At 41.0% G+C, this 17,296-nt stretch overlaps 1 protein-coding gene across 4 annotated transcripts in view; it reads right to left on the reverse strand.

Annotated features, from left to right (window-relative positions):
* Nucleotides 1–17,296, reverse strand: part of PDE8A (phosphodiesterase 8A) — a 155,671-nt gene that overhangs the window by 50,281 nt on the left and 88,094 nt on the right. For all 4 annotated transcript variants that reach the window (XM_042987985.1, XM_042987983.1, XM_042987982.1 and 1 more), the window contains exons 6-7: nt 14,592–14,680; nt 1,391–1,469 (exon numbers count right to left, since the gene is read on the reverse strand). In XM_042987985.1, coding sequence (XP_042843919.1) covers nt 1,391–1,469; nt 14,592–14,680 — 168 coding nt within the window. The remainder of the gene's footprint in view (nt 1–1,390; nt 1,470–14,591; nt 14,681–17,296) is intronic.

Genomic DNA, 17,296 nt, shown 5'->3' on the forward strand with positions numbered 1-17,296 from the left:
CCACTCTCGTGATACACGTGAATAATCAAAACAGGCTATGAACTGCGAAGTATTTACAGATATAAGGCTGTATGGCTAAATTTCAAAGAAGATTACAAGACTAGGATAAAATGTACAGGAAAGTTGAGCATGTGCTAATAATAATAGTAATAGTAATAGTAATAATAATAATAATAATAATAATAATAATAATAAAATAATGATGATAAAGCAGTAACTGATGCTGCTTAAGATCTGTTTTCCTTGCTAGACACTATAGTATGCATTTCACACACATTAACCCACTTAGTCCTTAGAACATCCTTACAAAAGGCAATAATTAGTATTGTGAATATTAATATTATTCCTGTCTGGGGCGCCTGGTGGCTCAGTTGCTTAAGTGTCCAGCTCTCGATTTCAGCTCAGGTCATGATCTCACGAATAGTGAGATAAAGCCCTGTGTCTGGCTCTGCACTGACAGCACGGAGCCTGCTTAGGATTCTCTCTCTCTCCCTCTCTCTCTGCCCTCCCCCCTGCTCCCAAATAAACTTTAAAAGACAATTATTCCCATCTGTACAGCCGAGAGACCACATTCAGAGAGATTAAGTAACTTGCCCAACGATGCTCATCTATGAAAGGGCCGAGCTGAATGCAACCCAGGCCTGTCTGACACCAGCTTGTACCCACAGCCACTGGCCCAGGCTGCCTCTCAGGGCACCAACTCCTGAAAGTCAGGATCAGCAGCTCTTTACAGAGAAAGTCACAAGTGAGAGGAAAGTGAGGAGCAGGAGTGCTCAGAATCAGAATCAACATCAAGGTGGAGCTGATTCTCAGACAAAGGGAGCGTTTCCTCGGCACGACCCCTCTCTTCTTATCTAAAAAGTGCAAGTCTTGTTACCTTAAGCCGCTTTTATGAATCCACTTTGCTACTAATGGGTCATTTGTTCAGCGACTACTAGGTTGTTCTGGAAATTCTGAGAAGTTTCTGGTAAATTTCTAAAGGTGTAAACTATCTTCAAGACCAGGGAGAAAGGCAAGAACCTGCAGACCTTGCGGTCAGAGCCTCCTCTCCACACCCCCCACCTCAACCCCCGGGGGTAATCCCTCTGGATAAAAGTCTCCTCTTGCTAAACAAACAAACAAACAAACAAACAAAAAGGTGAAAAGTAATAAATGCAAATGTGCTAGAATATTTTCTAGCACCCAAAGTAATCATTAGTATCTTTTCTTATCTACAGGGAGCTTAGTTTAAACTACACATTTTATACATTTTGTTCTGATAATCCTCTAAGGAAAACTTGGTCTCTTGAACTTCAAAAAGAAAAAAAAAATCATACCTGAGGGGTTCAATCCTAAAATAAGAGCAAACAAAACCAGAAATTCAGAAAAATGACCTTCCAAAATAACTAACCTGTATAACACGGTCTTCACTTGTAATTTCAACTGCTTCTTGACTTTTCTCCAGTGCAGTGAATATTGAGTTACAAGCCCTTTATGGGTAGGGAAAAAAAACAAAAACAAACACTGATTAATGTAAATACCACAAAATGCAACACAATCTTGCGTTACTGCATTAACTTATTTAAATGTGTTTTTCATCTGATTATAAAAGTAACAAGTACTAACCCAAGAAAAAAAAAAGGGGAAATATTGAAAAGCAAAAAGAAAAAATAAACACGTCAGCAACCCTGCTACCTGACCACAACTATGCCCAACTGGAGCCTTCCTTCCAACGTGCGGACCAGTGGACCAGAGCGGAATACACGCCAGGGTTGGATCGCAGCCGTTCACCAGCTCCAGGACCCTGGGTGTGTGACTGAACCTCCTGAGTCTCCCTCCTCCCCATCTGAAGGGTCCAGAATCCTGCATGGAGCCTGGCAGAAAGGGGGCAGTCAACCATTTGTAGCTATTATTTTATTTTACCTTTTTTATGTAAAAAAGAGTATGTATTTGGAATGAAGAAATAACAGCAACTTACAAACTTAAAAAGATGACAAACAGGAAAATCGTCACAATGTCCAGGAAAATAACCATGCCGTTAACCCGTGCACCAGGCAGGGGTTAGGGGCACTGACCCCGCAGAGTCAAAAATCCGCATGTAACTTTTGACTCCCCAGAAACTTAAGTACTAACAGCCTACTGTAGACCACAAGCCTTACAGATAATACAACCAGTCAATTAACACAGATTTTATATGTTATATATATTATCCACTGTGTCCTCACAATAAGGTAAGCTAGAGAAAAGAAAATGCTGTTAAAAAATCATTAAAAAAGGGAGCCTGGGTGGCTCAGTCAGCTAAGCATCTGACTCTAGATTTCAGCTCAGGTCATGATCTCGCAGTCCGTTAGTTTGAGCCCTGCACTGGGCTCCATACTGGCAGTGCGGAGCCTGCTTGGGATTCTTATTCTCTCTCTCAGAATCAACTTAAAAAATAAAAATAAAAAGCTCGTAAGGAAGAGAAGATACATTTCTAGTACTGTGTTTCTTGAAAAAAGAATCTCTACATAAGTGAACCCGTGCCGTTCAAACCCATGTTGTTCAAGGGTTAGCTGTATTTTTATTAACAAACCACCTGATCCATGTCTGTAGGACATCTTCCCTATAGATTTGGCAACATAATCTTTGATTGCCTATTCATATCACAATACAATCTTTATAGAGCTACCAGGAAATAATTCAGTCTTTTCAAACTAAAGTATAATTTACATATAATATTCTGCTAGCTTCGCATGTAAAACACAGTGATTCGACCTTTGTATCCATTGCAAACTGATCACCAGGGCAAGTCTAGTTATCATCTCTCACCACACAAAATTCGTACGATGTAGCTGCCTCATCAGCTACCACATCTTTATCCATTTACCTATCGATGGACACTGGGGTGGCTTCCATGATTTGGCTACTGTAAATTATGCTGCAGGAAACACTGAAGTGTAGATTTCTTTTCTAATTAGTATTTTTGTACTCTTTGGGTCAATACTCAGTAGTGGAATTATTGGGTCATAGGGTAATTCTATTTTCAATTTTCTGAGGAACCTCCATACTGTTTTCCAGAGTGGCTACACCAGTTTGCGTTCCCAGCAACAGTGCACGAGGGTTCCTTTTTTTCCACGTCCTCGCCAACGCTTGTTGTTTCCTGTTTTTTATTTTAGCCATTCTGACAGGTGTGCGGTGATACCGCATTGTGGTTTTGATTTGCATTTCCCAGCTGATGAGTGATGTTGCACATCTTTTCAGGTGTCTGTTGGCCATCTGTAGATCTTCTTTGTTTAAAAAAAATTTTTTTTAATGATTATTTTTGAAAGTAAGCACAGGGGAGGGGCAAAGAGAGAGGGAGACACAGAATCCAAAGCAGGCTCCAGGCTCTGAGCTGACAGCATAGAGCCCGACGTGGGGCTTTAACTCATGAACTGCAGGATTATGACCTGAGCTGAAGTTGGACACCCAACCGACTGAGCCACCCAGGCACCCCTGTAGGTCTTCTTGGGAGAAATGTCTGTTCGTGTCTTCTGCCCATTTTTTAAGTATGTGTTTTTCTTTTGGTGTTGAGGTCTTTTCATCAGTGTGTATTCTTGCCCCCTTTGTGGTAGATTAGCTGACCATATAAGGATAGGTTTCTTTCTGGGCTCTATATTCTGTTGCACTGATCTATAGGTCTATTTTTGTGCGAGTACCCACACTGTTTTGCTTACTACAGTTCCGTAGCATATCTTGTTATCCGGGATTGTGATAACTCCGGTTTTATTCTTTTTCAAGACTGCTTTGGCTTTTTGGGGTCTTTTGTGATTCCATACAAATTTTAAGATTGTTTGTTCTAGATCTTCTATGAAAATGCTGTTGGCATTTTGATAGGGATGGCATTAAATCTGTAGACAGCTTTGGATGGTATGAATATTTTAACAATATATGATCTATATGATCTTCCAATCTGTGAGCATGGAATATCTTTCCATTTGTGTCATCTTCAATTTCTTTCATCCATGTTTTAAAATTCGATATAGGTCTATCACCCCTTGGTTAAGTTTGTTCCTAGGTATTTAATTCTTTTTGGTGCAATGATAAATGCAATTGGTTTCTTAATTTCTCTTTTGACTACTTCATTATTAGTGTATAGAAATGCAACGAATTTTTTTTATGTTGATTTTGTATCCTGTGACGTTACGGAATTCATTTATTAGTTCTAGTAGTTTTTTGGTAGAGTCTCAAGGGTTTTCTATATATAGTATCATGTCATCTGCAAGTAGTTGAAAGTCCTACTTCCTTCTTACCAATGTGGATGCCTTTATTTCTTTTTGTTGTCTGACTGCTATGGCTAGGGCTTCCAGTAATAAAAGTGATTAAGAGCAGACATCCTTGTCTTGTTCCTGATCTTAGGAGAAAAGCTCTCAGTCCTTCACTATTGAGTATGAAGTTAGCTGTGCTTCTTCACATATGGCCTTTATTATGTTGACGTATGTTCCCTCTAAACATAATTTGTGGAGGTTTTTTTTTTATCACAAATGGATGTTGGCAAATGCTTTTTCTGCATCTACCGAAATGACCACATGGTTTTTATCCCTTCCCTTGCTGATGTGATGATGTATCAGATTGATGCATTTGTGAAGACTGAACCACCCTTGCAACTCAAGATAAATCCCACTTGGTCGTGGTAAACGATTTTTTTTAATGTATTGTTGGATTTTGTTTGCTAACATATTGTTTAGAGTTTTTACATCTATGTTCACCGAGGTATTGTCTTAATTGTTTGTTTTTTTTTTTTTTTTTGTGGTGTCTTTATCTAGTTTTGGCATCAGGGTAACGCTGGGCTCAGAGAATGAATCTGGAAGCTTTCCTTTCTCTTCTATTATTTGGAATAGTTTGAAAAGAATAGGCATTCACCATTTTCATAGAATTTACCTGTGAAGCCGTTTGGTCCTAGATTTTCTGTTTGTTGGGGGTTTTTTGACTAGTGATTCAATGTTATTGCTAATCTGTCTATTCAAATTTTCTAATTCTCCTGGTCCAGTTCTGGGAGGCTACATGTGTCTAATAATTTGTCTATCTCTTCTAGGTTGTCCCAATTTGTTGGCATATGATATTTCATACTCTCTTATAATGCTTTGTATTTGTGTTGTTATTTCTCCTCTTCATTTTAAAATAAAAAATTTTTAAGTTTTTATTTATTTTTGAGAGAGAGAGAGAGAGACAGAGAGAGACACACACACACACACACACACACACACACGCAAAGCATGAACAGGGGAGGGGCAGAGACAGAGGGAGACACAGAATCTAAAGCAGGCTCTAGGCTCTGAGCTGTCAGCACAGAGCCCGACATGGGGCTGGAACTCATGATCCACAAGATCATGACCTGAGCCAAAGTTGGACGCTTAACTGACCAAACCACCCAGGCACCCCTCTCCTCTTCAATTTTTTTAAATGTTTATTTATCTTTGGGGGGGAAGGGCAGAGAGAGAGAGAGGCACACAGAATCCAAAGCAGGCTCCAGGCTCTGGGCTGTCAGCATGGAGCCGGATGCAGGGCTTGAATCATACAAACTGCGAGATCCTGACCTGAGCCTAAGTCAGACGCTTAACTAACTGAGCACCCAGGCGCCCCTCCTCTTTCTTCACTTAAAAAGAAAAAAATATATATATTTATTTATTTATTTATTTAGAGAGAGAATGCATGAGCAGGGCAGAGGCAGAGAGAGGGGCAAAGAGAGAATCCCAAGCAAGTGCCATGCTGTCAGTGCAGAGCCTCACATGTGGCTCAATCTTGCAAATGGTGAGATCATGACTTGAGCTGAAATCAAGAGTCAGCCACCTAACCAACTGAGGCACCCAGATGCCCTCTTCATTTTTTTTTCTTTCTCTTCTTTCATTTCTGATTTTGTTTGAGTCCTCTGTGTTTTGTTTTGGGTTTTTTTTGTTTTTTGGTTTTTTTTGATAAGTCAGGCTAAATGTTTATTGATTTTGTTGATCTTTTCAAAGAACCAGCTTCTGGTTTCATTGATCTGCTCTCCTAGTTTTTTTTTTTTTTTTCTTTTTTTAAGTTTCTATTTTGTTTATTTCTGCTCTAATCTTTATTATTTCCTTCCTTCTGCTGTTTTGGGGTTTTGTTTGTTCTTTTTCTTTTCGTAGCCCCTTCACGTGTAAGGTTAGGTTAATTTGAGATTTTTCTTGCTTCTTGAGGCAAGCCTGTATTGCTATAGACTTCCCTTTTAGAACCCAAAGATTTTGGACCATTGTGTTTTCATTTTCATTTGTCTCCATGCATTTTTTAATTTCCTCTTTGATTGCTTAGTTGACCCATTCATTGTATGAATAGCATGTTATTGAACGTCCATGTATTTGTATTCTTCCAGATTTTCTCTTATGGTTAATTTCCAGTTTCATAGTGCTGTGGCGGGAAAAAGATGCATGGTATGACTTTCATCTTTTTGAATTTGTTGACACTTGATTTGTGGCCGAATATGTGATCTATTCTAGGCTGAATATGTTACATATTGAAAGAGCATGTGTATTCTGCTGTTTTAGGAGGGCATGTTCTGAGTATCTCTATTAAATTCATCTGGTCCAGTGTCTCATTCAAAGTTTGTTTCCTTGTTGATTTTGTTTAGATGAGTTGTCCATTAATGTGAGTGGGGTAGTAAAGGCCCCTACCATTACTGTAATACTATCAACTACTTCCTTTATGTTTGTTATTAACTGCTTTATGTATTTGGGTGCTCCTATGTTGGGTGCATAAATATTTACAATCATTCTTTCTTCTTGTTGGATTTTCCCCTTTATGTCTTCTTCTGTGTTCTTGTTACAATCTCTGTTTTAAAGTCTATTTCGTCCAATGTAAGTATTGCCACTGGCTTTCTTTTCACTTCTAGTGCATGATAAATGTTTTTTTAATTTTTAATTATTTATTTAAAGTTTATTAAAAAATTTTTTTAATATGAAATTTATTGTCAAATTGGTTTCCATACAACACCCCGTGCTCATCCCAACAGGTGCCCTCCTCAATGCCCATCACCCATCCTCCCCTCCCTCCCACCCCCCATCAACCCTCAGTTTATTCTCAGTTTTTAAGAGTCTCTTATGGTAAATGCTTTTCTATTCCTTTGCTTTCAATCTGCAGGTGTCTTTAGGTATGAACAGAGTCTCTTGTGTGCAGTATATGGATGGGTCTTGCTTTTTTATCCATTCTGTCACCCTGTCTTTTCATTGGAGCATTTAGTCCATTTACATTCAAAATAATTATGGATTTATTGCCATTTTGTTACTTGTTTCAAGGTTGTTTTTGAAGCTCTCTGCTCCTTTCTTCTCTCTCGTCTTTCACAGTTTGCTTTCTTTAGTGATATACTTTGATTCCTTTCTCTTTATTTTTTGCGTATCTATTTTTGATTTGTACTGGTTTTTTGTTTGTGGTTACCAATGGGTTTACATATAACATCTTATACATATAGCACTCTATATTAAGCTGATGGTCACCTAAGTTTAAATCCATTCTTTACTAGTCTCTCACCTCACACTGATAACAAGCCATTTTGACAGGTGTGAGGTGACATTTCATTATGGTTTTGCATTTCATTGAGGGTTAGTGATCTTGACCACCTTCTCATGTGCCTATTGGCCGTCTGTTTACTTTGAACAAAATGTCTCTTATGATCCTCTGACCAATTCTTAATCAGTTTTTTTTTAAGTTAGTTAGTATGAATTCTTTATACATTTTGGATATTAACTCTTATTGGATATATGATTAGAAAATATCTCCCATTCAGTAGGTTGACTTTTCACTTTGTTGATGGTTTCCTTCTCTGTGCAGAAGCTTTTTAAGTTTGATGTAGTCTCATTTGTTTATTTTTGCTTTTTTTTGCCCTTGCCTTTGGAGTTTGAGGGCCCCCTCCCCCCCAAAAAAAAGAAAAAGAAGAAAAAGAAAAAAAAACTCACTGAAACCAATGTCAAGGAGGTTGCTACCTATGTTTTCTTCTATGAATTTTACGGTTTCAGGTCTCACATTCAAGTCTTTAATGCATTTCGAGTTAATTTTTGCATATGGTTAAGACAGTGGCCCAGTTTCATTCTTGTGCATTTAGCTGTCCAGTTTTCCTACCACTGTTTTAAAAACTTTCCTTTCCCTACTGTATATTCTAGCCTCTTTTGTTGATGAACTGACCAGATGAACATGGGTTTATTTCTGGGATCTCTATTCTATTCCACAGACCTTGTGTCTGGTTTCATTCCAGTACCATACTGTTTTGATTACTGTAGATATGCAGTATCATTTGAAATCAGGAAGCATGATAACTCTAGCTTTCTTTCTCAAGATTGCTTTGGCCATTCAGTCTTTTGAGCTTTCACATAAGCTTTTAGGATTATTTGGTCTAGTTCTGTGAAAAATGCCATCGGAATTCTGATAGGGACTATCCTGAATTTGCAGACTGCTCTGGGTAGTATGGGCTTTTTAACAATATTAATTATTCCAACCCATGAGCATGGTATATTTTTCCATTTATTTGTGTCATCTCCAATTTCTTTTATCAATGTCTTAATAGTTTGCAGTGCACAGGTTTTTCATCTCCTTGGTCAAATTTATCCCTACGTATTTTAGTCTTTCTGATATAATTATAAATGGGACTATTTTTCTTTCTGATAGTTCTTTGTTAGTGTATAGAAATGCAATGGATTTTTGTATATTAATTTTGCATCCTATAACTTTACTGAAGCACTTGTTAGTTCTAATTGCTCTTTGGTGGCATTTTTAGGATTTTCTACATATAGTATCATTTTCTGTGCAAATGGTGACAGTTTTACCTTTTCCCTTCCAATTCAGATGCCTTTTATTTCTTTTTCTGCCTAAATGCCCTGGCTAGAACTTCTAATACTATATTAAATAAAAGAGGGGGTGGGGTGTTCTCATCCTGCTCCTGATCTTAGTAGAAAAGCTTTCAGCTTTTCACTACTGAGTATGGCGTTATCTGTGAGTTTGTCATCTGTTTTCTTTCTTACACTAAAGTACGTTTCCCTATACCCACTTTGTGGAGAGTTTTACTTTGTCAGATGCTTTTTCTACATCTATTGAGATGATCATAGGATTTGTAGCTTTCATTTGGTTAATGTGGTATACCATGTTGGTTGATTTCCAGCTGTTGAACCATCCTTATATCCCCAGAACAAATGCCAATGATCCTATTAATGTATTGAATTCAGTTTGCTAATATTTTGTTGAAGATTTTTGCATCTATGTTCATCAGGAATACTGGCCTGTCATTTTACTATTTTGTGGCATCCTTGTCTGGTTTTGGTAATGCTGGCCTCATAAATTGGGTCTGGAAAAGTTCCCTCCTCTTCTGTTTTGTTTGTTTGTTTGTTTGTTTGTTTTTGGAAGAGTTTGAGAAGGACTGGTGTTAATTGTTCTTTGAACTTGTGGTTGATTTCACCAGTGAAGCCATCTGGCCCTGGACTTTTGTTGTTGGGAAGCTTTTTATTACTGATTCAATCTCCTTGCTAGTAATTGGTTTATTTAGATTTTCTCTGTCTTCATGATTCAGTCTTGAAAGATTTAATGCTTCTAGGAATTTATCAATTTCTTCCAATTTATTGACATATAACTATACACAGTTGTCTCTTATAATTGTTTGTGTTTCTGTGGTGTCTGTTGTAAGTTCTCCTTTCATCTCTGATTTTATTTATTTGAGCCCTCTCTTTCTTGGTGAGTCTAGCTAAATGTTTGCCAGTTTTATCTTTTCAGTGAACCAGCTATTAGTTTCACTGAGTTTTTAAAATCTCTATTTATTTATTCTGCCCTGATTATTATTTCCTTCCTTCTACTAACGTTGAGCTTTGTTTGTTCTTCTTCTAGTTCCTTTAGATGGAAGGTTATTGTTTGAGATTTTTCTTGTTTCTTGAGGTAGGCTTGTATTGTTATGAACTTTCCTCTTAGAACCACTTTTGTGCATCCCACAGATTTTGGTATGTTGTATTTTTTTCATTTGTTCCTGAGAAATTTAAAAATTCCTCCTTTGATTTCTGATGGCCCATTGGCTGTTCAGTAACATGTTGTTTTATTCTCTACATTTTTGTGGTTTTTCCAGTTTTCCTCTTGTAATTGATTTCTGGTTTCATACCACCGTATGTAGTTGGAAAAGACGCTTGCTATGATTTCAATCCTGTTGAAAGTATTGAGACTTCTTTTGTGGCCTAACATGCTCTATCCTGGAGAATGCTGCATGTGCACTTGAGAAGAATGTGTATCTTGCCTGTTTTTTGGATCAAACGTTCTGTGTGTATCTATTAACTTCATCCGGTCTAAAGTATTGTTCAAAGCCAACATTTCTTTATTGCGTTCTCTGTGTGAATGATCTATCCACTGATTTAAGTGGGGTGTTAAAGCCCCCTACTATAATTATATTGTCAATTTCTCCCTTTACATCTGTTAATATTCACTTTATATACTTTGGTGCTTCTATGTTGGATGCACATATATCTGTAAGTGTTTTATCTTCTTGCTTGGTTGACCTCTTTATCATTAGGTAATGCCCTTCTTTTTCTTTCATTACAGGCTTTATTTTAAAGCCTATTTTGTCTCATATGAGTGTAGCTACAACTGCTTTTTGTTTCCAGCTTGTATCTTTTTCCATCTCTCCCCTTTCATTCTGTGTGTGTCCTTACTTCTGACGTGAGTCTCTCGTAGGCAGGCACACAGATGAATCTTTTTAAAAATTTTTAATGTTTTTTATTTTTATTTTATTAAAATTTTTTTTAAGTTTGAGAGAGAGAGAGAGAGAGAGAGAACAAGCACACACGAGTCGGGGGGGCGGGGGGGGGGGGGCAGAGAGAGAATCCCAAGCAGACTATGCACTGTCAGCCCAGAGCCCGATGTGGGGCTCAAACTCACAAACCACAGATCGTGACCCGAGCTGAAACTAAGAGTCGGATGTTTAACCAACTGAGCCACCCAGACACCCTTCAATTAATTTTTAATTCAAGCACAATGTCTTTTGATCAGAGAATTTAGTCTATTTACATTCAAAGTAATTACCGATAGGTATGTACCTACTGCCATTTTGTTAACTGTTTTCTGGATGTTTTTGCAGTTCCTCTCTGTTCCTTTCTTCTCTTTCTCTTTCTTTCTGGTTTGAGAACTTTATGTTATGCTTAGATTTCTTTCTCAGTTTCTTTTGTGTATCTGCTCTACGATTTGCTTTGTGGTTACTATGAGGATTCACATATATTGTCCTATGTATTTAACAGCTATTCTAAGTTGACAGCAACTTAAATTTGAACATATTCCAAAAATACATTTTTACTAACCCCTCCATTTTGTTTTTGATGTCACGTTTTACACTGTTTTATTTTATATATCCCTTAATTATTGTAACTTAATTTTACTACTTTTGTCTTTTGACCTTCATACTAGCTTTAGAAGGGATCAATCTGCTACTTTTACTGTATATTTACCTTTTCCAGTAACATTTTTACTTTCGTGTGTTTTCTTGTTAATTAGTGCCATTTCTTTTCAGCTTAAAGGTCAGCAGATTTTTTGCAGAAACTTTGCAGGCCAGACATATTCAAACTGCTAAAAGGGAAAAACCTGCACCTGAAAATACTCTACCCGGCAAGGCTATCATTCAGAATAGCTGGAGACACAAAGAGTTTTCCAGATAAGCAAAAAGCTAAAGAAGTCCATCACCACTAAATCAGCCTTACAAGAAATGTTAAAGGGACTTCTTTAGCTGAAAACAAACTGCACTATTCTGTTTAAAGTTATCCCATAATTTATTCAACAAATGCCCCCATGATTGCACCTTTAGGTTGCTCTCAATTTAGTTCTCTTATATGCCTCAGAAGATGATGAAAAAATGAAAGCAACCGCCTACTTGTTCATAAAGTGCAAAGATAACATTAAGGAAATTAACAAGAGCAATGCTTTGACGTCGTTCCTGGTATTAATAAAATATCACTAAACAAGACGAAGCAGCTTAGCCAATAAAAATTAGCTTTTGTGTTTTGAAATATAAAAATCAAGTGGTGTTGTGAATTATACACCAATAAATTTGTTATTAAAAAAATTTGTTTTAATGAGAAATAAGTTCTCACCTCTGATATAACAAGTTTGGAGGAAACAGATCTGTGAGAAGCCCTACTCGGTTTTAACATTCTTTTTCCAATTTTTGCAGATTTGGTAAATAAAATATAACAGATCATTCTCATTTTCATTTATGTGATTACTAGTAAAGCCAAACGTCTGTCTGCCCACACTATGTGTTACAGATATATCCTCCCCAGAATGTTATTTATCTAAAAATGTAACATTATTTAAGGTTTTTAAAAAAACTGTGGACAAGCTGGGGTGCCTGGGTGGCTCAGTCAGTTGAGTGTCCGACTTTGGCTCAGGTCACGATCTTGTGGTTCACGAGTTCGAGCCCTGCATTGGGCTCTGTGCTGACAGCTCAGAGCCTGGAGCCTGCTTTGGATTGTGTGTCTCCCTCTCTCTCTGCCCCTCCCCAGCTTGTACTCTGTCTCTCTCTCTCTCTCAAAAATAAATGGAACATTAAAAAAAAATTTTTTTTAATTGTAGACCAGCTTAACACTTTTATGTTGTTTAATCTGACTCTCCTCCTTTACCCAATCTGGCTTTTACGCCATGCTGAATTAAAAAAAAACTTCATCATCCAATTACATATGTTAGCTTATATTTTAGTACTTATGTGGCCCTACTTTTAACATCAAGTCTTTAAGTCACTGGGATTTATTTTGGGGTTGGGTGTGAGATCAAGATATAACTTAATTTTCTTTCCAGACCGTTAACAAGTTGTCACAATTCTGTTCACTAAAAAGTCTGCCCTTTTCCATGTTGGCTTAAATTGCCATGTTGATCATATGCTAAATTCTTCAATATATTCAAGTCTATTTCTACACTTTACATTCCAGTTTAATGATCCAGCAGTAACACAAAGGCTCTGTTACAGCTTGTTAGTGCATTTGAACATCCGGCAGAACGAGTCTCTATTTCTCCTAGCTCTCTAGCCCCACATCTCTACACTCCCCTTCATATTTTTATACTGCCCTTGATAATGGACTTCTCCCTTTGGCTGTCGGCTGGTGCAGAGAACAAAGCAGGCCATGATGACACGCGGGGACAGAGAGGTAAGCAGTGGATGTGCCACAGAGAGCTGTGCAGCCATATCTTAGAGTTTGGACTTTATCTTGAAGGCAGTGGGGAGGTGCAGAGCCGAAGCACACGCAGGGTTAGGTGTGGCTGTGGCGTGGAGAACGGACAAGGAGGAGCCAAGAAAGGTGTAGGGAGACTGACGGTTCAATGATCCAGGTAAGAGAAGAGAGTGGCCTAAAGAGGAAGATGAGTAGGCTATTCCACAGATGCTCAGGAAGCAAAATCACTAGGACTTGGTGAGTGACCGGAGTTGGGGACTTGTGAAACAGACATGGTGGTTTCCGTCTAGGACCACAGGGGAGACGATGGCTGGGTTCACTAAGCTAAGGTATTCACGAAGAAAAGGTCAGAGGTCACAGTTAGACTTAGGAATGGAGGACAGACAACGATCGCAGTTTTGAAAACACTGATCACAACCTCAAGGATTATCTGCGCCGTTTGCGCCTGTGAGATCTCGGATCTAAGTCAGTTCATCTCCCTGGGCGTCGGTTTCTGCACTCTGGTTGGAGAAACTAAGCTCTATCACCACCTACTGCTCCAAAATTCCACTTTCCTCTCTGAGAGGCCAGTAGCCTAGTTCACTGCAGGAAGGCTGTGGCCCGTCTGTGTCCGCGAGAGAGGGACGGACAGGCCTAAACCTGGCCATCCACCTCACGTTTCCCGGCAAAACCTGGCGATAAGCCTCTCCTTTGTACACTTCACTAGCCTCAAACATGTCTGCTCACCAGAACTTCTCTGCTACCTGACTTCATTTCATCTATGAAGTATTTTCCTTGCCTGCGTGTGGAGCCCCCGGTGCTGGCCCTACTGATCTCTGTACTCCAAGCCCTGACCCCTTATCTCTGCCTTACGCATATCCAAACAGGGTGATCTCATGCTCTCTCTTTGGTCCCGGGAATATTAAAGAACAGTAGACCACCCAAGGAAGAAACCTAGTTTGACAAAGAGCTGCTAACTTTTTTTTCTTGCCAACCTTGTATAATTTTACTATTTTTTTTGCTTTTCCTATTGTACAAAGAACTAGGTTTCTACTCTTTTCACTTAAAAACCAAAAACTGTTTATCAAGAGCAAATTCCAAATGTCTATTTGTGGAAAAGAAAACATGTCACCTACCAGAGATAACCAATATTAGTAGGTCGGGGGTGTGTATATATTACAAGTTTTTTTTTCTTCCTTAAAAAAGTAGATAGATAATTCAGTATATCCCTTTGTAGACTGCTTTTTCATTTGCTATTCTTTTGGAGCCCTGGCTTTACACGTGTCTCCCATCGCTAATGTGACCGCTCATTAGACATCCAGGCAGACTCCAAGAGTCAATATAAAGAGAGTTGCCAGGCCACCACCCCATCCCATTTCAGCAGGAGGTCAGTTAGGGCCGAAAGGCAGCTGCCCACAGCCGAAGACCTCACTTGCAACGCTGCCCTGAGTGGTGCGGTGGGCGTTCCAGAAGGGGCAGAGTTACCTGAGTTTCAGCTGGGACCGCACCTCTCCGAACTCCAGCTGGAGCAGTTCGTTGTAACAGGCCATGAGGCTGGGGTTTTCCACATACCTCTACAAAGAGAAGGGGGATTTCGTGGATAAACAAATGTGCATCTTTAAGTTATTATTGACTATCAGGAAAAATTCTTTTCACAGACTTCTCACGTGGGTAACTGAAACCTAAAAAGACACGTCATCTTTAATGACGAACAGGAACTGAGAGGTGAAAATCTGAGTACCAAATTAGCTTTTTTAAAAAAATAAGTTTTTTGAGAGAGAGAGAGAGAGAGAGAGAGAGAGAGAGACAGAGGGTGTGTGCGAGGGGCAGAGAGAGAGGGAGGGAGAATCCCAACCAGGCTCCATGTGAGCCTGTGACCTGAGCTGCAATTAAGAGTCAGAGGTGAGCTACCCAGGCACCCCAGGTACCAAATTCGCTTTTAAGAAGACAGGGCTTGGGCACCTGAATGGCTCAATCAGTTGAGCCTCTGACTCTTGGTTTCGGCTTAGGTCATGGTCCCACGATTTATGAGATTAAGCCCTGCATCGGGCTCTGCCCTGACAGCATGGAGCCTGCTTGGGATTCTCTCTCTCCCTCTCTCTCTCTGCCCCTCCCCTGCTCATGTGCTCACTCTCTCTCTCTCTCTCTCAAAATAAATACATACACTTTAAAAAAAAGAAGAAGAAGACCGGGCTTAAAAATGCTTTGTTTGAGCAAACAGGATTTTGGTTATCTGCACGGCACTATCAGAGGCTAGAATATGCAGAAGGAAGAAATTCATTTAACTGAAGTCCTAATTTATATTAACTTCTAGAGTACATTCACTTAGTCAAGCACAGTATGCTGTCCTCTTTAAAGTCGCTCAAGCCCACAGTCAGCAAACACACACTTGCACTTCTCTGGGCACCTGCATCTCACAAAGGTAACCCCCACCCGGCAACGTGTTCCTACATGCACCTCTAACCATGGCTCAGTCAAGCCACTGAAGGATGGCCCTCCACAGCACAGGTGCTGGCTTTGCCCGGTAGCCTTACTGCCGTGGACAATCTCTACCTCGTGCAATAACCTTCACATGATGGAAACACCTCACCACAAAGCTACTCACGCGGCCGTGAGGAGCACGCACCCATTCCGCCACCAAGTTATGTATTCCGTGAAGACATCTTAGAGGTCACTGTGTCCTGTCACCTAGTTCCATTCGGGCGGAAGAAACATCGGGGAACATTACTCACCCCTGTTTCTGTGACCAGCTCTTGCTTTCACCTGCTCGATGCATAGATGACACTCTGCTGGCCGAGGACAAGGCTGAGGCCGAAGAGGCAGGGCCGGACCTGTGCAGGCCACCACCTCCAAGCCAAAGCCAGACCAACCTGGGACATGGGCCTCTCATGGAGCTCCTGCCTCTGCCCCAGTGAAGGTGCATAGAAGACCAATAGCCCTCTGTTTAAACAGTGATCAGGGTCTTGTCTGAGCGTCATGCAACCTAATCAATCCAGCCCCGGGTTCATGCCTTATAAGCTGTATGACCCTAAACGAGGCACCCGGCCCCGCTCTGCTCTTGTACAACAAGCCTATCCTGCTCCTACCCGCTGCAGGTGACCGTGAGGACCAAGTGAGGCGGAGGGAGAGAGCACTCTAACCGCAAACCGCTGCACGACCACAGAGCACGGTGATCGCCATCCCCGGGAGGGGAGGGGAGGGAGGAGCAAGCCACGCTGACTGTGGGCACCCTGGTCCCTATCCCACAGGCCAGAACACAGCCCCTCCCACCGCAGAAGCGTGAGAGCGGTGCCCCACCTACAGCACTCGACCACCAGGAGAGGAGTGTGCTGGGCCTGCCGTGCATTCCTCGGTCAGCCCTGACTCCACGGAACACCCGAGAATGCCGTCCACCTGCCCAGGTACCTGGTGCTGACTGGGGGCACAGGGCCTGTGCCACCGCCAGCAGACACGGGGTGGGGCCCTGAGCTGTCCAGGGGCCTGGCTGGCCTCACCTGCTCTGCACGTGAGATCCTGGGACATGGAGACACGTGTATTTATAAATGGCCTCCCAGGGATGCAATGAGACTTTTCACTGGGTGTGAACGTAAATGTCCAAACTTCCAAGGCAGGCGTCAAAGTTACAAAATGGGCACGTGGGACCAAACGTACAGCAACCTGCCCCTGCTGTCTGCACCTCCCCCCCCCCCACTAACCCCTGCTCTAAACATCCCGTCTTTCCTGCCCTTCTCCAATTTCCACGTGTGTCGCAAGGATTCCACAGGGCATGGAGGGTGCAGGAGGGCACCGGGTCAGGGGGTGCTTGGAGAACAGGCCGTCATCCCTACTGCTCTAGCAGCAGCTGGCCTCCTCTCCCCGCCCCGCCCGACCCCAGCGCCTGGGCCACAAACCCTGCAGACCCCTGAGCTGACCCAACCTCACTTTTCCAGAGCCCGTCACACCCGCCCTGCTGGGCCCCACCCAGGGGTTCTTGAGCCCCGGCTGCCTATTAGAATTACCTGCAATCTTGCCAAATAATAGCAACGGGCAGGCCTCTTCCAACACCACGTGAAAGACACTCTCTAAGGAAGCTCTTCAAGGGACTCTGACGCGCAACCAGTGCTGAGAGACGCCACACCCCAACTTCTCAGATGTTAGTCAGCAGGGGCTTGGCTGCCAAGTCCCACCGAGGAAGCAAGCAGCTCTCCATC

The sequence above is a fragment of the Panthera tigris genome, chromosome B3 (assembly GCF_018350195.1).
Source record: "Panthera tigris isolate Pti1 chromosome B3, P.tigris_Pti1_mat1.1, whole genome shotgun sequence".
NCBI classification, from domain to species: Eukaryota; Metazoa; Chordata; class Mammalia; order Carnivora; family Felidae; genus Panthera; species Panthera tigris.